The 27,843-nt window shown below is 35.1% G+C and overlaps 2 protein-coding genes across 4 annotated transcripts in view; both read right to left on the bottom strand.

Annotated features, from left to right (window-relative positions):
* The window catches only part of LOC140144012 (glycine receptor subunit alpha-2-like), a 41,215-nt gene that overhangs the window by 2,742 nt on the left and 10,630 nt on the right, over window positions 1–27,843 (bottom strand). For 2 of the 3 annotated variants that reach the window (XM_072165840.1, XM_072165839.1), the window contains exons 5-8: window positions 27,612–27,694; window positions 3,045–3,185; window positions 1,523–1,752; window positions 425–526 (exon numbers count right to left, since the gene is read on the bottom strand). In XM_072165840.1, the coding sequence (XP_072021941.1) occupies window positions 425–526; window positions 1,523–1,752; window positions 3,045–3,185; window positions 27,612–27,694 (556 nt within the window). Of the gene's footprint in view, window positions 1–424; window positions 527–1,522; window positions 1,753–3,044; window positions 3,186–21,391; window positions 22,003–23,982; window positions 24,085–26,216; window positions 26,447–27,078; window positions 27,220–27,611; window positions 27,695–27,843 lie in introns of those variants that run through there. The other variant, XM_072165838.1, reaches the window with a different exon arrangement.
* On the bottom strand, window positions 3,219–19,563 carry LOC140144040 (gamma-aminobutyric acid receptor alpha-like). The gene is made up of 5 exons (XM_072165864.1): window positions 19,431–19,563; window positions 16,767–16,849; window positions 14,579–14,646; window positions 4,597–4,814; window positions 3,219–3,255 (listed from the first exon to the last, which is right to left on the bottom strand). The coding sequence occupies exons 1-5, from the start codon at window positions 19,466–19,468 to the stop codon at window positions 3,219–3,221; spliced, it is 444 nt and encodes a 147-aa protein (XP_072021965.1). The 5' UTR covers window positions 19,469–19,563.

Here is a 27,843-nt window from a genome sequence, read left to right on the forward strand (position 1 = left end):
TAATTTCCAGTAACTAAATAACGCCACCAATTTTGTAATTAATAGATACATTTTATATCCGAAAAAGCTTTAAAAATAGTGCAAAAGTGAATAATTATTTAAAAGAGGGGAAATTAAAGTGGAAAATGACTCAATAGCATCTGTATATATTAGCATGATATCGTTTTGAGCTCTTAACTTGGTTGTACATGATGTTTTGTTTATAAAACTAATAAATGATTCCATCAAACAACAGTGTTCCAAACCGTCCCACTGATCCGCTACTAAATGACTTTACTGGGACAAATGCACGTGAAAATTTGAACGCTAAAATTGGTCGAGATTAGGACAATTGTACCTTGGTCAATTTTGTCCCCCTCGAGCCGGGGAAACTTAACCCCTCCCCCCTCCCCTCTCTTTTGAACAAAAGAAATAATGTACATACCATTTTCCTGTCCTGAAGTACGATAAGATAGTTAGTCATGGCATATTCTATCAGCGAGAGGAAAACGAAGATAAGACACGCGGCCATCCATATATCTATAGCCTATAGGGAAAATAAGACATATTGTGGACTGCAAAAATGTAAGGGTTATTATTATTGGTTTGAGCGCTCCCCTGCTGACAATGGTATGTGAACATTAGATCAGGGAAACAATATTACCCCAGATACGTTTGTCACTATAAGATCAATGGGACGTTTTATAATTATCGGATATTGGTCAGTACCAGCAAACACAAAAACGTTTTAAAAACGTTTTAAATAAGTTATATTTTGGCTTTTGGTTTAGGTAAAAACGTTTTAATAACATTAAAATGTCGGGTTATATAAAGGTCATGATAACGTTTTAAAACGTTTTGTATGAAAATACACTACAAAAATATTTTGAAATGTTTTCAAAAAATGTTATTGTAAACTATTTTTGCAAACATTTTTGCCAAATATTGTGTCAATACTTAAATAACATTATGTTGAAATATTTGAACCCAGCAAACACAGAAATGTTCTTAACATGTTTTTTTTTTCAAAACCTTTTAATAACATTTAAATGTTGCGTTATATAAAGGTCATGAAAACGTTTTTAAAACGTTATTGAAAATATTTTTGGCAAACATTTTTCGCAAAATATTTTTTCAACCCCAAAATAACATTCTGTTTAGAAAGTTTTGTATCAAGTTTTCAAGAATGTTTTTGGAATGTTATTAAAACGTTTTTATACCATTTATATAATCCGACATTTAAACGTTTTCTGTAAAACATTTTTGTTTGCTGAGCAGTAAATTAACAAAAAATGTTTAAGGTTATGAAAACGTTTTATACCATTAATGTACCCTTTATATAACCCGACATTTAAACTTTTTCTGACAACCTTTTATAACCTTTTGCGAATGATGTCGAAAACGTTTTGTGTTTCCTGGGTATGTGAAAATGACAACGAAAGAATCGACATGACAGGTATTATTTTTGTTCAATGATCGTGCCCGTCATATAGATGATTCGTTTAAAGTTCCTTAGTTGGACTATCATCGCATATTTACTTACCTTCGCCCCTGTGGCATCAGGGAAAGAATCTTGCATAGACGCCGTCATAGTGGTAGCTGTCAGGACTGTTGTGATCCCAAGAGTGATCCGCGCTGGCGCCGCGTGAGCATCAATCCAGAAAGACATCCAAGATATTGTGACCAGGAGTATGCTTGGGATGTAAACTGTAAGGATGTAGGCCTGAAGGTGCCGCTTAAAGGTGAAGGTGATCGCTGCACCCGACCAAGTACCTGTAACAATACAGCAGTTATATATCTATTTTATTTATCGTAAAGGACGATTTCGTAATCCTAGCATGCTCTTTTTATGACATTTTTCAGTATATATCCACGAAAACACGGAAAAAGCTTATTCCCCAAATTTCAGTTGATTCCGATTTTGTGTTTGCGAGTTATGCATGATTATGTGTATGAAACTGCTTCATAGGCCACTGTTGTAATTTCGTTCTGGTATACCAGAACGAAATTCAAATTTGACGATATTTTTGCTAAACGAATTATTCTGCAAGAATAAACATTATGTAGCCAGAGGTTTCCAGTGGTATAAAAATTTCAACTCGTTTTGAAAAAAGTGGGGCGATGAGGCTGTGGATCACGAAATGCCCCTTCAATGATTTTATTTATTTATTTATGTTTAGTTGGCAAAATTAACAACAGTACAGAAAATAACAAATAAGCAATCAAGCATCGTCAACACAAGAAACATACAACCAGGATAACCCATAAAGTTGGCTAATTAAGCCAACTACTTATTTCAATGAGATCCATATTGGCCAAATGTTAAGACCATAGTCGTATATACCTGTGTACTAATGTATAGGAGGGAGCACGGGAGTGGATGAGTCACCTATAGGATTATTGGGTACGCAAGCTCGACGGGCAAAAGACCACCTAAATTGCGGTATGTAGCCATATCGCTTCCTTTTTGCGCGTTTAACCATGGACTGTAGAAATAATGTTTAACACCAACTTTATGGAATTTAATTGTGCGAAATCGTCATTTTTGGTACAGGTCTGCAGGGCTCGTTTTACTATGTTTACATTTCGCCCTACAAAATCCGGGAAGGGGCAAAATGTATGCTACACCGTAAAGACCACTGTTGTTTGGACTGCGGAGTGCTGAATCGCGAAAGACCAAAAACAAAGCACTGAAACACTATTGCTTTTGATAATTTCAGCTCTAAACAATGCTAAATGACCCGTACCCCTTAATTACTCATTCCTCTCATATTTTAAGAGGATTTTCAAGATAGAAAGATCTATAATATGAAAGACTTATGAAGACACTTGATTTCGACAGTTGACATCCTTTTACCGACTATTTAAACAAATAAGTACGAGTTTCGTCCATTGTTTTACGTACAGGCCTGCAACAGGATTACAAAACTTCACTTGTCTGGTACCCATAATTTTCTGTTCGGTGATTCATCGTTTTAATAGAGGTCTAATGGCACAACTCCCTTGAAACTTACAGGCATAGCGTTTTTCAAAAAAATAATACTAAATGCTACCACCACACTTACCATTTGACAGTATCTCAAATTTCATGTCGTATGTTTCAGTTGACACATTTGTCAGGTCATATCGAGCCACTATCACATTGGGGTCGACTTCTACACTATTATCAGTAATGGCGAGCAAAATATCCTGCGAAGAATATGCAACTGAAAAAAAATATCCGTTATATTTTTATTATTTTATACTCGTACTCCACATGTGATCTTTTCTAATGATCTATTAATATACACACAAAACAACATTTGAATTAGTTGTGATCATGCACATATTATATTCGCCGTAGAAGTGATGATGTAACAGGATTAAATACCATAGCAATAGATGAATACAGTTTTTGAATATATCGCTACAAGCAGATTGCACTCATCCCCTGCAATCATAGATTGAATACAATACCGCTCTTTTCAAAGATACTAATCTTACAGGTGCGAGTAATCAGCATGATACGATCCAGATATTTATCCCTGTTCTTTGACATCTATGGTTCAATGCATAAGTACCACATGAACCTTGTAGTGCAGGGCGATATATTCAAACTTTGTATTCATCTATTGCTATGATAGTTCATCCTGTTACATCATCACTTCTACGGCGAATAGAAAACTTACAACTAAACATGTGAATGGAACACGTATGCGTGTCAAATGGAAATCGGTGTAATATCATACGGCACACAGTTGTCAAAGAAACTCTAGAATAAAGAAAATAAAAGTATCAAAACGGTTATGGCAGTTTTAAAATAGAAATTATTTATGAGCATATATGAGCATTTACAAATTATGTTACAAAATAGAATTAATTATATATAGCCTATAACTTTTTGAATATATAACTTTTGAATAGAGTGCTCAATCCCAAGAAGGGAGAGCGTATAAAAATTCAAAGTTCAGACCTTCCAGAATAGAAGTCGTAACTCTGAGTTTCACGCCTAAAGGCGATCGTCAGACGACACAGTGGAGAAAATTTGGCTGGACGACCATCTCTTTGAAATGGAAGAATTTACATTCCATGGTGTCAACATGGTGTCAACAGCCAAACTATTCCGTGTTAGATTCCCAGGCATATACCATAGTGCAGTTATGTCCACGGCGAATTCACCGTGACCTTTCCAACCATAAACCCGCTTAGTGAAGATTAAACAGAGATATGCAGTACTAAACCATTATAGTAATCGATTGTCCAATGCAAATTTATCCAATGAGCGATCGAATTGTCCGCTACGGTCGACTAATCCAATCGATAATGCAGCTATTGACTGTCATTTACTCATCAAGGCGGTCCCCCGTTATTATAAGGACTATGCTAATGATTTAAAAATTGACATGTAGAAAATAAACCATACTTGATTGACAGAAAGTACTAAATTTGTACCTATTTCGGTTTCGTGACACCCCTCTTCTAAATGCGACCAAGCCAGGGCGGCCCGGTGAAGCAAAATGTGCATTGGAATAACACGGGAGTTTGGATATAGATGGTAGGATTTCTTTTTCATACAAATGTATGGTCTCCCGTAATTAAAGCTTGTACCGGGTTGAAAATGGGGATGTACAACTTTACCTCGCGACATATCGGCATTTTCCGTCTGGTAAAATACTGAGCATTTGGTTGGCTTCGATAATATTATGATGATGTCCTTCTTTCTCATACATGAAGAAAACATCAGGAATCCAAAACTTTTGAATATCGTGTCCTTTTAAGATGATATAGTTTTCACCAGTGTAATTTAACCTAGTGTCAACCCAATCCATCGCTGTATAAAAACTGGAAGAGAAATCCTGGAATAAAGATTGGCTCGTATTAGTACTGGTATATGCCATCAGGGACGGATCCAGCTCATGGTCATGAAATATTTTCAGGCTCGATTCGCTCGCACTAATTTTACGGCAAATGCAATTGTATCATGTGGCCACTCTTGGGCTCGCCCGGGTATTTATTTATTTATTTATTTATTTATTTATTCTTTCTTTAGGCAGGGTAGCCCCTTCAATGCTAAAACACTGATTTCCAAGGAGGCCCTGCATCAAAAAGTACAACATTCTTAAGTTAAAAACAAATTTAAAATTACATATAAATACAAACATGTAAATAATATAAATTATTTTACGATACAACTTAAAAATTACATATGAACACACAGATAGATTATAATGCAGATGGAATAAACAAACTTATGAAGAATGAATCCTATGCTTAAATTGAGAGAGACTCATGGATTCATAATTACATTTAATATCAGCAGAAAGACTGTTCCAAATTTTAGCAGCACGTGAATTAAAAGTCCTTTTCCCTGCATTAATATTCCATGACACTTCGTGGAGATTAAAGTTGGTTTGACTCCTTGTGCCTTTAGAATGCATGCTATACATGAAATTAAATTGAGATGATATGTAACTTGGAGCCATACCTTTAAGGCATTTGAATATTAGAACCAACATTTGGTTAGACCATCTATCATTTAGTTTGTTCCATTGTAAGATACTCATCATATCATTAACAGGTGTTCTAATATCAGCAGATATGATAATGCGAGTTAATCTGTTATGCAGAATTTGAAGAGAGTTTGAAAGATCAGCACAACAATTTGACCAAACAGAGCTACAATAGTCGAAGTTTGGCATGACAAGTGCATTAGCAAGCATGATGAGTGTATCTTTTGGAACAAAATATTTAATACGTCTGATAATACCACAACGTTTAGAAATACAAGAAGACATTTTATTAATATGATTTGACCAAGACAAGATAGGGTCAAATGTGACACCAAGGTACTTAAATTCTTCGACACGCTCAATGTTATCATTATTATAATATACGTGAACATTTTTGAACTTTTCTAATATATGACGAGTACCAAAGACCATAAACTTGGTTTTCTTAGCATTTAAAGTAAGATTGTTACTCTTGAACCAATCAGCAATAATATTGAAGTTTGTCTGGAGTTCTGATTGAAGAGTAGAAGGGTCATTAGCAGTACAAAGAAGTGTGGTATCATCAGCATACATAGTACATTTACAATTTACAGTATCAGGTAAGCTATTTACAAAAATAATAAAGAGAAGTGGACCAAGTATAGATCCTTGAGGAATTCCAATATTGATGTTTTAAAGTTAGACAGTGTGGAATTAATATTTACAGCTTGAGCTCTATTATTAAGGTACGACTTGAACCACTCTAATACATTACCTCGAACACCATAACAATACAGTTTCTCAATCAAGAGAGAATGATTTACACAATCAAATGCTTTGTTAAGGTCAAGAAAAATTGCTCCAGTAGCACTTCCACTATCCATGTTTTTCAAAATATAATCTTCAACATCAATAAGAGTAGTTGCAGTGGAATGATTTGTACGAAACCCAGACTGATTATCAGATAGAATACCAGAGATTGTAAGGTATGAATAAAGTTGATTGTGAACAGATCTTTCAATAATTTTTGAGATAAGAGGCAAAACAGAAATAGGTCTATAGTTCCCAACATCTAATTTGTCACCAGCTTTAAAGATTGGAGTAACTTTGGCCAATTTCCAATTTGTTGGGAACATAGATGTACAAAGAGAAAGATTACAAATATAAGAAAGTGAATGACATATATACGGTGCAGCAAGTTTAAGAAGTTTGATACTAATATCATCAATACCAGTTGACTTGTTGTTAGGAATATCACAAATTTGCTTATAAACAAAATCTGAAGAAATAGAATTAAAGCTGAAAGAACTATCAGAATCTTTGATATTATTGTTAATATGTACATTATCAAATTTTTCTGCAAGTGTGGAACCTATTGAAGTGAAATAATCATTAAATACATTAGCAGTTTCTTTGACAGTAGATGTAAATTCATTATCATTTTTAACAGTAGTGGTAGTTGATGAAGATTTAGATGGTAAAAGTTTCTTTATCGTAGACCATAATTTCTTAGAGTTATTTACATTATTAGTTATGGAATCAGAATAAAATTTCCTCTTGAGACTTAGACGTAAATTATTGGCTTTGTTACGGTATATTTTGGCCATCTGCCAGTCATTAGGTTCATTACTTTTATGTGCTTTTGCATAATAATAATCACGATCTTTACAAATAGATAAAAATTCACTTGTTATCCACTCGGGTTGAGAGGTTTTCACACGCTTCTCTTTGATTGGAGCATGAGTATTACATGCTTCATTAAACATTGTTGTCCATGTTTGGAGAGCTTCATCTACATTTGTATAATTATTGATTATATTCCAATCTATATTTTTTACTGTATTTACAAATTCATGTTCATTGAAATGCTTGAAAGACCTAGATTTACATATCTTAGGAGATGACTTAATTTGCTTAATCTTACGTACAACAAAGATAAGATTGTGATCACTAATTCCCAGACTGTGAACACCAGAAGCACAAATAATTTCAGGTCTAGACACAAATGCAAGATCAATAATTGTCTTACTTTTATCAGTGACACGAGTAAAATCATGAATAAGTTGAGTGAGCTGAGAATGATTAGCAACACGTGAAACTTTTTTAGCATCAGCAGGTTTAGCTACATCAAGATTAAAGTCACCTAAAATAATAACATCATCATAATTAGAAGAGCAATTTTGAAACATAGCATCAATTTTATCAATATAGTCGGCTTTGGCATCAGGAACACGATAAATAGTACCAACAATAATTGGTTTAGTATGGGGAAGACAAATTTCTAACCAAAGAGCTTCAACATCATTAATATTTAAATCACTATTTACACGATAATTCAAACTATCCTTTACATAACAAACAATGCCACCATGGGTATTGTATACTCTATCAATTCTACACAAGTTATAACCATTAATTTTGACTTCACCATCATCAATATCATCTGTCAGCCAAGTTTCAGTTACACAAAAAATATCTATTTTGTTGTCATGAAGAAGAATATTAAGGTAATCTACTTTATATCTTAAACTTTGTACATTAAGATGAGCAATTTTTAGACCTTTATTGAGAACACACTTGAGATCAATAAATGGCTCATTACAAAAGGGGAGTTCATTTGAACATGTCCTATACAGTTAGCAACCTGGACAACAGATTCTTTTGTTTAGCAAGGCTCACTCAGTCATTTAATGTGGCAATACAAGCGATCGAATTTGGTGTTGAAACGAGCTAAATTTTGAGTTACACCTTTTCAATGTAAAATTAATTTTCTCGGCCAAATGAAATGCAATCATTTTTATTTTTTCAGTAAATGTCAGGTAAAATTGTAGTGCTTGATACTTAATTTTTTTTCAAATCCTAGTGTTAAACTTAGGCGTGAAATTCAGTCATTTCGTGTAAGATTTTCGATTTTGATAGGCTTAAACTCTGCCCGCGAGCCTTTTCTTGGATCAACCTTTTAGCTTTTCAAAGTAATATAGTTCGCTAATGAAGGATTTTTCCCAACTTTCTAACGCACATCACCGTGAGCGATATATCATAGTTTTGTCAGAATTTACGTTTTGATTTCACCATTTTTTCACCGGCTGAAATTTTTTCAAAATCAACGCGTGTAATATAAGGCTAATAATACTAGCATTGTGGGTCGATATCCCTGGGTTTAATAGGAATACCGGCATGATACAGTGTTGCCAGAACTTCAATATAGCAACGAAATTCCCAGGCCTAATAGCGCTCCTATACTGATCATGTTTATAGCACGATGAGGATATTTCATCATCACGTGAGTGATTCGGACCAATGTGTTGAAATTTGCTTCTCCTCAAAACAACTTTGCCCGAAGGCTTACATGCAATTGGGCAATATTTTAAACAAAACTTTCTTTTACAAAACATTATATTACGCTGTATGTTTTATGATCAAGCAAACTGTTTGCACTTCCAAAGAAATAACCTTCGTAACGCCCCGGCGTAACGCCCCAGACTTTCGTTATTTAAACGCCAGAAATAGATTGTCCTTATAAGAACCATCAGAGATTGTGGCTTATAAGAACCGTTCATTATCATTGTAAACTTAAACAGGTTTATGTTTTTAAACATCTTTATAAATTGATTGTTTTTATGTTTGTTTGTAAATTTCGTGCTTTACGCGCTTTGAGTTCCTCCTCAGAGATTGTGCCTTATAAGAACCATTCATTTTCATTGTTAACTTAAACAGGTTTTTGTTTTTAAACAAAAACCTGTTCAAGCAATTATTTAAAATTGCTTGCCTAAAAACAGAATAACTTGGATGTTAATACTTGACATAGTGTTTCAATTGTCATGAAGGTGACTGGGTATGGTGCCTTTTGTTTGTGTTTGTTTGAAACTGCTTTTGGAAACCCACCGAAAGTCATAGGCCCTAATGAAGCAGCCAAAACAATACCAGGTTAAACATGGAAGTTTATAAAAACGTATTAAATAACCTTAAGGAAAAAAACAAACATTTGTGGCAACAATAAGCCTTGCATTGAAAGTCATGGTTTAAGTGTGTTGATTACCACACCAAAGTTTCCCTACATACACCCCACTACCCACCTCACACACCTCTGCACCCACCCCACCCTATAGGCCTACATGTACATGATATTACATAATAATATATAGCATAGCTATACATTTAGGTATAGCGCTTAATTATGACAAATATGGTTAGGCCTATATATAGGCCTACATGAAAAAAAAAAAACAAACCCGAACACTGATGAATCTCTACAGAAACCCGAACACAAGTCTGAAGGGTGTAATGAAAATGGCAACCCGCGATGGGGGGGGGGGCGGTGGGTAGGTCATACAAAATTCACATGGAGATAGGAGGGACAGAAGATTAAAATCCCCTATAATAACACGCTAATTTTTCTAGGTTTGGACCGTGGATTTTCATGAACCTCAAGCGTGCGTCTCTTAATACGGACTAACCTAGGTAAACAAACACACAGACAGACAAAATGGTTTTCATAATCATGGAATCCATATAAATTGAAATTGCAGGCTATCACGGGAGCAAATTTTTAAAATTCACCTCATTTACCAGAAAACCCAATTGGGGATTTGGGCTACCAAATCGCTAGTCGAGCAATCTTCATGATCTTTGCTTTTCAATGGAAAATTGCCCTGGATGACAACAATGAAAATATCGACTATTTCTGCTGGTTGCGCACGAGATAAAAGCACCGAGTTTGACATTTTCAGAGCATGAAGGGAAAAAGGGTAAAATAAAAACGGAAATTCTGACAAAACTATAATATATAGACCCACACGATGTGCTTTACAGAGGTGGGAAATATCTTTCTTTAGCAAACTATATTAGTTTGAGACGCTAAAAATCAATTCCGTAAAAAGCTCGCAGGCGAACTCAAGGCCTATAAAAATCAAAAATATCACACTAAAAGATACAATTTAATGCTTAATTTTAACACCAGAATTTAAAAAAAATGTATATCCAAGCACCAAGTTTTTAACTGACATTACTGAAGAAAAAAAAATATTGCTTTATATTTGACCGAGAAAATTAATTTCATAGCAAAAGGTGTATCTCTGAATTGTGCTGATTTTAACATGTATCGATCGACTTTTAGCGCGACTAAGCATTTCTAAAGAATCGGTTGTCCAGGTAGGTGACTGTATAGAAACATGATTGACACCAATATGGGCCATTGTTATTATAATCAGTGACACAGTTATTATGAAACATCAATGAACATTGAATGCATGAAATGGTTTGATGAGATGGGATTATCTTACAAGTACACTCAGCACAAATTGTATTATTATCACTTGCGACTTTACAATGAGATGGTTGATGGGATGAATGGATCAGTGGCATTGTTAACTGTGTTAGTTGTGTCACTGTAATTATTTACACTATTATTGCACATATTATTATTTTCATTACATATTGGAGAAACATGGTTATTAAACACATTTGAATTACAATTACTTGGCATTTGCAGAAAAATTCCACAATCAGGATTTGAAGAAGTATCAACATTGAAAACACTATTAGCATCAAAATTTAAATTAGTTCCTTTGTTACAAGGGTTCATGTCCATAGGTTTTATGACACTGTCATTGTTCTTCCTCTTATTTGTAGAAGCATAGTTTTTGTTTATTTTATAGTCCGGTCCTTTGTGACGCGAAAATTTAAGTAGTTCATGTAGTTCCTAGCGAGAATGGCTGTCCCTTGTTTATTCAAATGCAAGTTATCTTGAGTACTCAAATGATCAAGTGTAATGTTGCTGTTGTCTATATATTTCCAGCCATTGGCATTACTTAGTATACATAGGCGTGAGTTAAAATTGGTTATCCAAGTTCTACTAACACGGTTGAGTTGTGTTGTAAGCGAAGAAATCACAATGTCAATGTCATATCTTATAGCGCTTATAAGATGGCAAAGTTTGTCTATACAGTCAGAAGGCGTGAAGGTATGAAGATCATTTGTACCGCAGTGGATGATAACCATCGTAGGCTGTGTTTCTTCTATCATGGCATCGATGATTTTAGTCCACAAACTCAGTGTACTTCCTGGTATACACCGGTTGACAAGTCTATATGTTCTTGACATTCGTCGACCATTAACAAACTTTGGTATAGAATCTATACGTCGGAAACGGAAAATTGTGCAAAAATGTTAATAACCAAAAAATCGTCAAAATATGTTTTTCCTTCCCCCTGGATCCGCCATTCAAATAAATTACAATAGGAGTCAAGAGTCCAGACGCAGGTTTCATCATGCCTCAAATCACTTTTTCATTGGTCAAATCAGTGCAGAGTAGGTTAGATATGAATATTGAAAGTTAGATCATATAGATGTCTTATAGATGAATTGACCAATGATGTCACATGTTTACATTCAGACCACCCTCTGTTGTTTCAAGCCAGGCAGAATAATACAGGAGTGTCTATGGCAGACTGCATTAAGCTTTTGGAAATCCAACTTTTAAAACCTTTGAAGTTTTGAGTGATATTATATATATGGTCGAATCCAACCAAAAAGTGTCCACGGGCCAAAAATAAAAGTCCGAAATAAAAATGTCTCCACATTTTTTTCCTTTTGCCCATTGATTGATGACATATTGGCCTTATAGGAACCAAAAGTGCCATTACTAATCTTGAAAAATAAATCCAGGACGTGTGATAGTAAATGTGATATCAAAACCCAATGTTACCTACGAATACCACTAGGATGCTTTCACTATCGCAATACTAATCAACCTAAAACAAATGGAATATTCCCATTAACGCTTTTTTCGTGTAATGTAGACCACAGGGTGTCAGGAAAATGCTAGCTCAACCAGAAAATATTTGTTTTTATTTTTATAACGCGATCAATATGATCTTAGTCAATTTATGCTAGTTTATTTTTGAAAATGAAGTTTAGGTCAGTCTCTGTATTTTATTTATCAAATGAGTATGAATCAATTTACACATTGTATAAGAACGAGTATGATATATGTTTTCAAGAATATTAGGAATTATACGCATACACCTAACGCTTTATACAATGAAAAGGTGAAGAAACCCGGGTATTCGTAGGTAACATGAGTGATTAACAATATCTATATTGAGTTTATAGGTTTAAATTTTGCTATTATGGTAATGAATTAATAAAATGGTAGTTTTTAGATCTCTTTTAGATGGTACGTCCAAATGAATAAATGCTATTACCTTAGATCAAAATTTTTTGATGCTTTTAGCAAGATTTTGACCACTTCATTTTGATATACAAGTAGTTAATCAGCAATTTTACATAATAAATAATTGTTGAATGAATCCGTATATGGGTAATAATAGTGTCCTGGGGTACCGCTTAAAGTTTTTGACAATTAATTTCCATTGGTAGGGACACTTCATTACACATGTCATGTATTATGCTGTATTCGTAAGTAACATTTCAGTATTTGTAGGTAAGAATGAGACTTTTGGTGGATATCGCAATCAAAACTTCATTTTATAAAGCACTTTGAATGTATTATTTTCTTTATGTGCGTTTATTGATACTTTAGACCCTATCATGTATTAATAATGTCGGTTCACAGCGGTTGAAAGAGGATTGAAGTAAGAAATAAAGGCACTAAAGTGACTTTAATTTGCTTAATTGCACACAAATCACTTAAAACCGTTATTGCAGACTTGTGAAGTCCATCTTGGAGTCAGTTACGTCTTGTGGCCTTTCGTTTGAGGGCAACTACAATTAGCTTTATACCAGGGTTCATCAATGTGTTGTCTAGATCATGAGACAATGAGAACAGTCGTTTTTTCCATGGTATTCGTAGGTAACCTTAGCGAAAACGTCAAAAGTTACCTTCGAATAAATCAATTTGGACACAAATTACTCAGAAACCAGAAGGTCGGTAAACATTTAAAATGAAGCACACATGACAGTTGACAAATCCAAGTATTTATCCCTTCTAATCTTCTTTGAATCTGATTTTTCTTTCAAATGAGCAGACCGTCGTCTATTTCAGTACATATTTTCACCAATTAAGCCGTATTCAGTTTTGCATGGTGGGCATGTATGTGAATTCGCAACTTTCATTGACATATGATTTGATAGCAAACATACAGGCCTTCGTTATGTACCAATATGGGCATTAGCATGAATGGCGGTGTTTCACAATACTGACATGATGTCAAAGTGTATTCGTAGGTAACATTCGGTTACCGAAATTTACCTACGAATACTTGCTTTTATTGTTGACATCTCAGAAATATTTAAACGCAGGTTATTGAAACTTGGTAGAAATAAAGAGTGTATTACCCTGCACCTATTGCTTAACTATTGTTTACTATTCTCTCACTTTGTGGAAATGGCACAGCTTTTAACATGTATTCGGAGGTAATGCATATTTTTTACCAAACCTACCTTTGTGCCATTTAGAATTTCTGGCAGCTAAACACAATAATAAAGATGTCCGAATGCAATGCATTTCAGTATTGGACATATCAAAGCTTGTATCAATTGCGCATTTATTAGTGATTTCCATTTTTAAAGATATATCTAGAGCTATGAAAATTGTATTCGTAGGTAATGTAAAAAATACCACTCAAAAAATTATCACAAAAATTCATAATTATGTACAAATATGTGAAAAATTGAACAGGCCATCTTTGAATACACACCTTTCAGGAAATCAATTTAGATTCAATCCAATAACTTCTTTTCATAACTGATTTAGATGTTTTTAAAAATACTTTAAGAAATATTTTGAAAAAATGGGTAAAAATAGCATGTTTTGGGGTCTCTGTGTCTAAGTTTTACACAGAAGGGGGTCTTATTATATATGGCGCGAAGCGTATGATCAAGGCGAATAAACACAATACAAAAACGAATGCCAATTGATTAATACTTTCAAGTTATGGCCCTGAACATGCCGTGTACACTTTTCGTTGGATTCGACCATATATAGCTTGATGCATTTGTAAACAAGTATGATAACATTTTTAGTATTATTTGCGTTGAAACCATGCAAAGTTAATGAAACAAATCAGCTTCTTCAATGTAAACTATTGTGTTTTTTATGCCTGGCACCTCACTAACGGCAGGAAAATACAATTACAGGAATGGTCTATAAACTACGTTATTCCTCTTACCATAGTGCGTTCCTCAAGTGGGCCAATACTTTCCATAAAAACAATAAGAGACACAGTTGTTGGCGGACCTGAAAAATCAAAACAGATATATTTGTATGATTGCGTGTTAATTGAGAAACAAGTCAAGAACATAAAAATGTCACTAACTTCTAATGTTTGCCGAGTGCTACATAATCAGGCTTTTGCCCCTAATTTATAGAGTATTCATCTTCCTCTTAGGCAGGTCCATCCCAGGGAAAAACTAACATCTTTCCCTACCAGAACCACACTTGGCACATATTTTGCTTGGGTTAATAGGATAAATAAAGCCCACTGGTTATCTCGATTTTCCCCCAAATGCAAGATGGCGCCCAAAATCACCACGTGTTCACCATAAATATGACTATATATTGCGTAATCCTATAGGGACACGACATTACAAATACGATGGGTGCCAACAAACTTAAGATTAGATAGCTATTATGCAACTTTCTTTCGTTAATGAAACAGCCGAGTGATAGTCCTTTTTGTCACGTTACAAAACTTTATTGCTGACCCATTGATTTTCACCTTCTGATGCATTGTGGGGTTCCAAAATGATACTTTCTTTCAATCAAATTGATTTGGAACACCGCAATGCGCCGGAAGGCTGTGATCGATGGATCGGCAATGAAGTTCATTGATCATTCGATTTTATTCTTGGTTATATATTTAGTTCATATTGTTGCTCTTTTGTTTAACATGTTTAAGGGATGAGCCTATAGGAATAACGACCAAACAAAGAAATTCTTGTTTATGCCGTAATATTGTAGTCTTTCAACCCTTTCACAACTTCAGCTGTGTAACTTACAAAAATTCCCGCTAAAAAGTGGTTCTTTTAATTTTAGAAAATACATTAATAATCGCATTGGACTTTTCGTACTGATCGTACTATAGTGACCACCAGCCTATAATGTTCTAATCACACTATAGACTGGGATTACATGTGACGTCATTGCCAGGCAATTGGTCTCTATTGTTCCTTGTCCGGAAATATGCCCACGCAGTCAGGGACCGTGCTTTTAAAACGCCCGCCAGATCACAATAAGGCCATTGAACTGCGTAGTAGCCATACGTACTCACTGAAGTATAACGGTGGCACGTTCCCTTACCGACTCATTATTAATGTGTGGAAAGGGGTCAGGGACGGCATTCTGATCATTCTAATCCTTTCTTTTGAGGTCAATAGATAAAAGAAAGGCCTTGAACACAGGTGCCGAGTTGTAGATAATATTTAATCATCAAAGCTGATGGCATAAGAAAATTCCAGGAGGCAGCGCTTATTATTTCTTGTAAACACAATCTAATGTGGTACTCACTACATGTAGAAGGCCAAGGGTCTGCAAATTAGTGCATGAAGCTAGTAAAGATATAGCTTCATGTTCAGTTTAATCAATTAAAATACTATGGCTGGATATCAAAAGAATCGCGAGGCATTATTTCTTGTTATGGACGACAAGTATTAATTTTTATATTATTATGACAAAATCCAGTCCCTTCTCAATTGAATAGGCTCTGAGATTAGACTTTCCTTTCCAAAAATAAATTATATGGCCTAGAGGACATGATATAGGCCTAATATTCGGTATCCAGAAACCTTCACAGTCCGAGCGGCGCTTGCACTCGCATCGCATTAAACTAGACAAAGTTCGCTTAACTGAGGCCTGCTTCAATTGCCAACCTTTATCGAGGGGCGAGTTTGAGGTTTCATAGTCATCTATTACCTATACCATTTTTCACCCGATGTGGCAGTGATGTCAACGCGTTGTGAACAGCTGTTTCGCTCGCGCATCTATGCGGTGTCTTTAAGCGCGTGCGTATGTACACCAGCGCCATCGAACTCCAGCGAGTGATGCTGCGCTTAATAAAATTCGTATAGACCTTTTTCCCTCTTTCCCGCCATGCACTATTCCAGGGGGTATGAGTGTCGCAAAATACATCATCTCCCCGGGGGAGTACAGAGTTATGTTCATTGCATTCTGGAAAACGGACATTTCGGCTGGTGCCTTCATCACAAAAAAGGACGAAATAAAATAAGTTCTGTAAAGTATGACTACCCTGATATTGTTGTAATGCCTTATGGGAAATACTTCCAGAATTGGAATGTTTCCAGAAAAGGAAACTCGGCCGAACTGTTAAAGGGTTGCAAAATATTAAAGTAAGACAATACCTTCATGGTCAGGTCTGATGCTATGGTCGTAGCCTGTTAAAAGTTCTTGAATTGTTGCCGTTATATTTGAAGCTACAACAGACCTAATAGAAAAGTATATAATAATAGGAAATTAAAGTGTTAAGGGTAGACGAGGTATTGTTGGTCGAAGCAACCTAAAAATCGATTTTCATTATCTAGATCAATATATTATTGAAAAATAAAACCTTAATGTTTTGCAAAAGTTTATTCTACAAACCGTATACTTTGTAAACTTGCTTAATTTATTGTTGTTAATGATTTATGTACGTTTTACAAAACTGTTGTTGTTTCAGCCCTCTTTACAACATAACTCAAGAACCGCAGCACCTATAAAAGTATATCTGTGATATTTTAATTCTTCTATACACTCGCTATGAATTGAGCAATGCAGTTTTTGCCAAAGCTCACTACCATTCGTAAGATGCTGTGAACTACCAAATCACAACAGTTTAAAATAATTAATAACCTTAAGTATATTATTTGGTTAATCAATAAACTTTGGCTCCTCCTCGTACAGTTGTTGACAGTAGTGGCACCAGGAATTTTTTTCCGGCGGCATCAGAGGAGGCTTAAAGGCATTCCTACAATGTACTATGATTGGGAAATTTGATCAATATAACCTAATTTTAAAGGCAAAGTCCCCATTGCCACACACACAAAATGGTAATTTTAAAACTGCAGCCAACAAGCTAATAGTTGAGACTTATGACTAATATTTGATTTTCTTATAGGAAACATTCATATTGTCCCACTGCATTAATTTTATTCCTAAGTCTCGATGTTTTGAATGTTAAATAAAAGGATGAAAACACCAGATATTTGCACACAATCCCAATGCAAGGTATGATCAACTGTGCCACATGTGTACAAAAGCCAGACATACAAGGTCAGAAACCCCATTGGGTTGTGGGAATGTCTTTAAACATCCTCTGCGGCGGCATTGAGAGACAACGTTTTTCCGAGGGGAAAATCTGAAAATACGCCACAAATAGTGGAATTTTCATTCCTTGGTTATACCATACTGATTATTGAGCAAATCCAAAATTGTAAGAACCCATCCCCTTTATGATGATAGGGGGTTGTATAATTATAATGGAAGGGGGTGTTTGCTTCAAATATATGGCAGACTGGTGTAACTCCACTGCAGAGTTGTGATAAACTAGGTGGACTCATCATTAGAAACGTCAACATTAGTATTATTTAAAAAAACATTATACATATCAATTTGTTAGCGTTCTTTAGCAAAGTCATAGTTCATTGAATTTACAACTGTATGACAAAACAGCCGAAATCAGTAACTTTTTGCACAAGAGATTGGCCATTGCTCATTCTAATTAAGCTAGTATTATGGCCAATATAAGTGTGCTCTTTCATTTAATGAACAATCTGAAAAATATTGTAAGGAACACTTGAGGTTTTGACTTTTAAAACCTATATTTTGGTCAAAATATGTGCTTGGATAGGTAGTTTTTAACAACAGATTTACCACATTCGCGTTGCTCTAACATTGAATTGCGTTATCTGTTGACCTAATAAAAAAAAGTATTTTTAGGGAGACGTGCTAGTTTTCGTTCGATATCAAACATTTTCTGATTGGATGAAGGGAACACTTTTTTACAAAAACCAATCACAGACGTCTATTTCCCACTAGATCTCACACAGCTGTTATGATGCTTTTCACTCAACCGTGTAGTATAACACAGACTGCGTGGAGACTAGACTCGCTGTGTTGGAAATATCTGTATACTCAGGTGTATTATATTATTATTATCCCAATTCCACTATATGGGGGCTAGACACAGGCCTTCAACATCATAGGCGAATTGTGCGTGTAAGAGTATAGTATCGCTATTTTTTAAGACTGTTCATATATGACATTTAAATGTCACGGATGAACATTAAATTATGTCATTCACTAGGAGCTCATTCACCTTAACTGGAACATCATAGGTGCCAGTAGGCCTACTGATAGGTGCCGTCATCAGTTGTTGCACACGCTAGATAGGTTCCAATTCTCAAAAATTATATTATTATTATTATTATTATTATTATTATTATTATTATTATTATTATTATTATTATTATTATACAGATATACATTTCTTGCCAATTTTAAAATTATAAAATGTGAAAATAATGAGCGAAATGTTAAACCATTTTATTTCATTTGAAGTCCCATTCAGTGATCCCAGCGCAAGTGTAAAAAAATTAAAATTGTTTATAAATTGTTTAAAAGTGAAGGACAAGTCATCATTTGGTATTTTTGAAATGAAAATTTGGCACCACACGAAGAAAACAGCAGAATTGTAGACGTTGAAGCTCCATTAAATTACAGATTCGTGTAAATGCACTTTATTGTGTCTTAAATACACGGCTTTCGACTGAACCACTAGCAGACTATGTTAGCACATCTATGGCAAAGACAAAGGTACCAAAACGTCCGGATGAGCAAATCACTGAATGGGCCTTTAATAATTTATCATAATATTGTGAAACTTCTAGCTACTTTGAAGTACCGCTTGAAGTATAGCTAAAAATATTTATTTTCTTTCATGCATGTGTGAAAAATGCATAGTTTGCCTGTCAATTGCTACATTGCACGCGAATCCAGTCAGGTTTAGTAACAAATAAATTTCAACCTACCTTTGGGCAAGTATCGCTAAAATCAGCAGCCAAAGCATCTTGTTGTAATCCCAGTAATTATTCCACTCTATGGGGGAGGGGATTACACACAGGCCTTCAACATCATAGGCGAATTTTGCGTGTAAGAGTAGTGTCGCTATTTTTAAATATGATATTTAAATGTCACGGATGAACATTAAATTGCGTCATTCACCAGGAGCGCTTTCACCTGAACTCACTATAGGTGCCGTCATCAGCTGTTGCTCACGCAAGGTTCCAAGCCTTAAAGACATTTTCTCCCATGATGGAACTCTCCCCTAAACTCTGTTTAAAAAAGGGTTCTTTTAAACTGAAAGGACCCACTTCTGGTTTTTGTTTAATGGTTCTTTATCCCTGTGCAGTATATTTTTGGGCATAAATATCATAGTAGAACCTTTTTTTATTTCCGTTAAAGGCTCCATCAGGAGAGATTTAGTCCCTTAGTAACCATTTCTGAGAGCGTGTGGGCATAGGCTATAATTACAAAAGTCAAATTCAAAAAATTCGGTTTGAATTCAATTAAGATCCAAAAGGTTCTTTAACGTTGGCACGCTTGCAGCCATAGAGGGGGTTAATAGCCTTGACATTGACAATGATGTGCTAAAAATACCGAAAACGACGTCAAGAAGGATATCGCGGGTTATGTGATATCCTTTTTGGGGCGCTCGCTACGGCGGCGCCCCACTATTGTCTTGTAATGCAAATTTGAGCAACTCTGAAATTTGACCACTGTGTTGACCTTTAACCTTGAATATGGCCGGAGTGCCGGGAATTATTTTTGTTAACATCTTGAATGTGTTAAAGGACCATAAAAGGAAGCTAAAAAAGTTGGTTTGGTAGAGTCCTGGGGGGTCGGGGTCATCATTAAATTCCCGTAGATATCTGACTAAAAGTTTACAATGCAATACAATGATAGGATTGATTTTGAAGCAGGCTTTTCCACCCTATTGGGCTGTTACAACACCAGTTTGATCCATTATGGATTTATGTTTCCCACTACTTCAACTTTTGGGGACTTTTAATATGTTCTTTAATATACTTTCCTGAAATGAATGGTGATTAAATGATTTCTGTTACAATTAGTGGTTGGTGATTTTCTTTTGATTTGATTTTAATTTGATCTTATAGTATTAGACTAGCTTAAAACTTACTTGAATAATAGAAACATTTGCAAGCATCTTACTAATTCTTGTGAATCTGAACTGAAAGATATTATTAGGAGTTCCTCAAGGATCAAAATTAGGTCCATTACTTTTAATTGTTTGTGTAAATAATTAATACTTCAACTTTCTTCGCATAAAAACATTAAACCTCAAATGAATATTGTCAACGAAGAACTCATGAAATGGGCAAATTATTGGTTCAAATCCATGAAATTGTCAGTAAATACCAGTAAAACCAATGCTTCACAAATGACATCAATCAAACAAACTAATAATATAATCTTAGGCAATACATATTTAGAAAGAGTGCAGCATACAAAATTTCTGGATGTACTAATGATGAATGTCTAACATGGAAATGTCATATTTTTGGCTGTCGGGGTGGGAAGGAACCCGAGGAGTACGAGGTGACCCCTCGCTTCGAGGTCACAACTATTGTTTATGGAATTGCTGAACATTTAGATTGCCATACATGCACATCTACAAGGATACGGTCTAATAGATGACACCCAAAATCATGCTGTTGCCCAAATCTAGACCACGCCTACGGGATATCACTTTTAGAACACTGGTTAAAACATCTATACATTTTATCCAACATTATGTAGTTTTGACTCAACATTTGTTAAATTTACCTATATTTCTGAAAATAAATGCAAATGTGGGTAAAATTTACCTATTAAATGCCTCTGTCACACATATACGGACTGAGTCATCGTACATCGCCGTATACAAATATTTTATCACGGTGGCAAAATTTGGGTGGGATTTGGGGTCCTATTTCCTTTCGTTTCTCTATGCGTTTATTATTATATGATAATAATCCTTCAGGCGTTTGTACAGCTCTCACAAAATGAGCATAAAGTTGACAAAATAACTTTCTGAGATATTCCAGATTTGAAATCCTTATTTTATACCCTCTAAAATCCATGATACCAAACATGTAGGGTGGCTTCTTGCTTTGGTCTCCGAAAATCAATATTTCTTCTAGAATTTCTTTAGTTTTTTATTGAATTTTGTCATGTTTATCAGACTGTATATTCTATAGTGTCCTGGCGACTTTATGCTCATTTTGCAACATCAGGTCATTATGAGTTAAGGCTTTTTGGCTCTCAACAGTCGAATTATTAATTTTGCATGTTGACATCTTATGATTCAAAAATCACATAAAACGTCCAGTAATATGCATTAAACGCCAGAAACGTCAACGCAAATAACACTCTTGCTAATTTATCCATGTGCTCGGCACTAAATCCTGTATACTCCGGCTTCGATGGTCCGTTTGAAAATTCCTTTGCGTGTGCTCCGCTTTTCTCATTTGCTGATGGGCTGGTGCTGTCGTTCGTGCAGATGCTGTCGTCGGGCTTTAACTCTGATGCATCATTAGATTTCTTCGGGAAAAGATGAAGAAAAAAATATAATGATTACATTAATTATATAGGTGTAAAATTAATAAATGAATTCCTATGATATCCGGATGAGCCAATCACTAATTAGGCCTCCAAATGAAGCAAATAGCGCCATAACACTTTTTATTCGTTAGGCCCGTGTATATCTTTGCGGCGATTGGTTTCTGGTGAAGGTGAGTGGTCCGATTTTATCACACAAGTTTTATACCTAATTATACATGAAAGCTCAAACATTCTTATTCAGTTTCAAGTGGAGCTATTAAAGTCCATACTATATAAGCATTGCTGATTTGCATGATTTTGGGAGTCTGAAGTCTTTTAAAAGTGTCACAAATACCGGACCACTGTGACATTCAAATTTTACAATTTAAGTTGAAAATTGACTAGAGGGTCCGTAGATTTCAAACACAAAGGGCCCTTTTGACATTGAATATTTTGGCTCATTTCGGACACTGTATGTACATCGATCGTCGACCTTTATTCTAAAATGTCTATGATCGATCGTAGACCTTCATTCTGAAATGTCTTGTGGATCCATTTCGATCCATAACTACCCAGCAAACACAAAACGTTTTCGACATCATTCGCAAAAGGTTATAAAAGGTTGTCAGAAAACGTTTAAATGTCGGGTTATATAAAGGGTATTATTAAGAGTATAAAACGTTTTCATAACCTTAAAAAGATTTTAGATAATCTACTGCTCAGCAAACAAAAATGTTTTACAGAAAACGTTTAAATCTCGGGTTATATAAAGGGTATAAAAACGTTTTAATAACATTCCAAAAACATTCTTGAAAACTTGATACAAAACATTCTAAACAGAATGTTATTTTGGGGAGTTGAAAAAATATTTTGTGAAAAACGTTTGCCCAAAATATTTTCAGTAACGTTTTAAAAACGTTTTCATGACCTTTATATAACCCGACATTTAAATGTTATTAAAAGGTTTTGAAAAAAACATTTTAAGAACATTTCTGTGTTTGCTGGGTTCAAACATTTTAACATAATGTTATTTAAGTATTGACACAATATTTGGCAAAAATGTTTGTAAAAATAGTTTACAATAACATTTTTTGAAAACATTTAAAAATATTGTTGTAGTGTGTTTTCATACAAAACGTTTTAAAACGTTATCATGACCTTTATATAACCCGACATTTTAATGTTATTAAAACGTTTTTACCTAAACCAAAAGCCAAAATATAACTTTTTTAAAACGTTTTTAAAACGTTTTTGTGTTTGCTGGGTATAGACGAATCTCACGAGCCAAGTCATGGTCAGGATTTGGTCGGCCATGACTGGGTCCCCGCTATACACCAAACAGGTGTTGTGACTGCCCAATTGGGTGAATTTAAGCCGCTTAAAAATCGATGTTATATTGTATTGTGTTGTAAACTTTCATCATTCTTTTGTCTACGTGTAGCACGGGTGATGGAAAGCAGTTTAAAATGCCCGCCGACGGGGACCCAGTTAATGGCTGCGAGTGAGGTGTAGGAATGCGTGAAATGAGATTCGTCTATATCTATGAGGGGAAAATCCTGGCAAAGCATGGTTTGAACGTTGGCTCATGTGTTTATTAACTAAAACAGCAGGGGAAGCTGTAATGATGCGGCATTTCTTAAGATTCAATATCCAGATAATGTTTTTGCACATTGGATAGTTGGATATTTTATTTTCTTCTTCTTTTTCTGGTCAATTGATTCCAATAATATCATTTTCATTTTGAACTTTTGCGTACCGGGGCTACCGAGCTGGGGGAGAGGGGCAAAATTTCCAAACCGTCCCGGAAATGTTAACGTTAAATTGGCTCAAGATTAGGACAATTATACCTCATGGAACCGACGGAAGAAAGATGCACATTACAACATTTGGTCAAAATTGTCCCCCGGTATTTCGGAACTTACCCGTCCCCCCTTCCCCAGATCGGTAAACCTCTGATTTTGAACAAAAGAAATACTGTACCATTTTCCTGTCCTGAAGTACGATAAGATAGTTAGTCATGGCATATTCTATCAGCGAGAGGAAAACGAAGATAAGACACGCGGCCATCCATATATCTACAGCCTGTAGGAAAAATCAGACATATTGTGGACAGCAATTATTATTATTGGTTTGAGTGTTCCCTTGCTGACAATGGTATGTGAAAATAAGATCAGGGAACAAATTATTACACCCGATACTGGGTACTTGGGGGTAAAATTTGTAAGGACATGTCCACATGATGACAAAATAACATTTACTTTATCCCGGCAAACACAAAACGTTTTAAACGGGTTATATTTTGGTTTTGGTAAAAACGTTTTAATAACATTAAATATCGGGTTATTTAAAGGTCCGGGATTTTTAAAACGTTTTGTGTGAAAACATGTTCTACGACAACATTTTTAAAATGTCAGAATGTTACGGTAATAAATATTTCCAAACATTTTTTGCCAAATATTTCGTCAGCACTTAAATAACAATATATTATAATATTTTGCAGTAAGTTTTCAAAAATGTATTTGAATGTTTTGAAAATGTTATATACCCTTTACATAACCCAACATTTAAACGTTTTAGGGTAACCTTTTATAGCCTAAACCTTATTAAATCGAAAACATTTCGTGTTTGCTGGAGAGATTAAAATTAAAAGGGGACATATCTGACAGTAAAAGCTAAAATTTTATGGAAAAGAAATTAATACTAATCTATTTTTATAGAAATGTTACAATATGGCTTTAATTTAGCGCTCTGCACTATTCATGCTATTGGTATACTTTTGCACATGGGGTGTGCGTACGGGCCTGACCGCGTCTGTCATGCCATTTAAATGTTGCTTGGCAGATAATTGATAGTTTAAGATTTACACTGATGCAATAAAGTCTAAAACACAATGCCCTATACTGACAGTTAGATAGGCCTACCTCTGTATCTGGATGATTAACATGGAATGCCCATGAATTGATAATTTAATGTGGCAGCATAATGTGTGTTCATATATATAAAAAGAGACGATGATTTCTAATCTTGATGTCCGCATAGTGCCGATCGTCAGATTGCCAGGAAAGTAATTACAATGTAGAGCCGTAGGCAATTCAGTGCCGAGCGCAAGTAGCAAGTAACTATATATAAAATAAGCCAAAATCGGATTTCCATTGCAAAAACAAATCGATGAACGTCGACCTCTATAGTCACTATAATATCAATGGGTCGTTTCATAATTATTGGTGATTTGTCTGTATGTGGAAATGACAACGAAAGACTCGACACGACATGTATTTGCATTATTTTTGCTCAATGATCGTGCCCGTCATATAGATCATGATGCAGTCATGTCTACAGTAGAATTCATCTCGACCTTTGCAGGACTTAAACCCCATTAAAAGCTATTAAACCAAGATAACACTCATTGAAACAGCTCAACTGATTAAATCGGATTTTCTCTGGTTGTGCACATGTGTCTGTTTTATATGTCCGGTATCGCTATGAGGTGCTAAAATACAGCTTCAGTTGGGTAACTGATTATAAAGGAAACGCAAGGAAACAATGGTATGTGGACCTTTGTTCACGAAATGAGACAATGGCCTGCTTTTTGTTAACCAGCATTCTTAAAAATGAGCAACATAATGATTGGTTTGGAAATAATTTCTTCATATTTTTGGTGTTATCTGTCGTTTACATATCCTTCCTAAAACACAAAAGTGCGACTATTTCCAAACACCTAAATTAGCTAAAAATTTAGGACATGTTACAAAACTATATTTTCTAGAATTTCATAGAATAGTTTAAATGTAGCTTGTACAGTTTTTTTTGTGGCATCCTTCAGAACGGAGCGGTCCGTTACCAATATAGCTCAATATTTTCGGTCAAATCTCCATTCAATTAACACGGGGAGTTGGCTAGCTATGAGCTAGCTATGCTTTGCCCTCACTCATATTCTACGAAAGTGCGACTATTTCTGAACATCTAACCTAGCTGTAAGTTTAGGTCATGTTAGAGAAATATATTTGCTAGAAGTTTGGAGAATAGTTTAAATATTGGCCGGTTATTTTTCACACAGTGATGTTAACTAGGCAAATGCAATATACTTCTAACATACACTATTTGTAAAGGTTGCGCGTCAATGGTGAGAGCACTGTGTATAGGAAAACGGACAGTAACTGCAGTATGTGATTCGTTTAAAGTTCCTTAGTTGGACAATCATCGCCTAGGCTTACCTTCGCCCCTGTGGCATCAGGAAAAGAATCCTGCATGGACGCCGTCATAGTGGTAGCCGTCAGGACTGTTGTAATCCCTAGAGTGATCCGGGCTGGCGCCGCGTGAGCATCAATCCAGAAAGACATCCAAGATATTGTGACCAGGAGTATGCTTGGGATGTAAACTGTAAGGATATAGGCCTGAAGGTGCCGCTTAAAGGTGAAGGTGATCGCTGCACCCGACCAAGTGTCTATAAAGATACAGTAGTTGCTTATGTATTTTATTTTATTTATTTATTTTTTATTTGACAAAATTAACAACAGTATAGAAAATAACAAATAAACAATCAAGCATACTCCCACAAGAAACACGCAATTCACACACAAGCAGGATACTCTCATAAAGTTGGCTAAATATGCCAACTTATTTCCAATGCGGTCCATATTGGTCCAGTTCGGTAATATTAAATTTTAAGACCATATTCATACCGTAGGGCCTATACCTCTGTGAACAAATACATAGAAGGGAGTAGAGAAGTGGAAGGGGGCTAGAGGCCCCTGCGGCTTTTATTGGATAGGCAAGCTCGATGGGCAAATGACAACCACATTTGCGATATGTTGCTTCCTAAATAAGCCATCAGCATTTTCTATTGAAGGGTTTGAATTTTTAAGCAAATAAGTACGAGTTTCGTCCATTTTTATTTAAAAGTAAACTTCGACATACAGGTCTGCAACATGCATGATTTCACAATTTGTCTGGTATCCATGATTTTCTGTTCGGTGATTCATCGTTTTAATAGAGGCGTAATGGCACAACTCCCTTGAAAATGGCAGGTAAAGCGTTTTTAAAGAAAATAATACTAAATGCTACCACCACACTTACTGTTTGTCATTATCTCAAATTGCAAGTAGTATGTTTTAGTTGACACATTTGTCAGGTCATATCGAGCCACTATTATATTGGGATGGACTGCTACACTATTATCAGTAATATCGAGCAAAATATCCAACGAAGAATATGCAACTGCAAAAAAAAATTAATATTCGATATATTATTTTTGTAATCATTTGTAATATACACAATTATGTAAATTTGCATTCGTTGTGATCATGCACATCTATTCACCGTAGAAGTGATGATGTAACAGGATTAACTACCATTGCAATAGATGAATACAGTTTTTGAATATATCGCTACAAGCAGGTCGCCGGTGTCTGCAATCATAGATTAAATACAATACCGCTCTTTTCAAAGACAGGTGCGAGTGATCAGCATGATAAGATCCAGGTCTTTATCCCTGTTCTTTGACATCTATAGTTCAATGCATAGGTACTGCGTGAACGTTATAGTGCAGGGCGATGTATTCACAAATTATCCAGTTACATCATCACTTCTACGGCGAATGGAAAACTTACAACTAAACATGTGAATGGAACACGTCTGTGTGTCAAATGGAAATCGTTGTAGTAGCATACGGCACACAGTTGTCAAAGAAACTCTAGGATTTAAAAAAAGTATCAAACGGTTATAACAGGTTTTATATAAAATGATATGTGAGCAGCATGCACAAATTATGATACAAAACAGAATTAATTAATTATATTATTAATAACACTTAATTAGTTTGCGTTCGACGTCATTATATTC

This window comes from Amphiura filiformis, unplaced genomic scaffold, assembly GCF_039555335.1.
Source record: "Amphiura filiformis unplaced genomic scaffold, Afil_fr2py scaffold_37, whole genome shotgun sequence".
In the NCBI taxonomy this organism is placed as follows: domain Eukaryota; kingdom Metazoa; phylum Echinodermata; class Ophiuroidea; order Amphilepidida; family Amphiuridae; genus Amphiura; species Amphiura filiformis.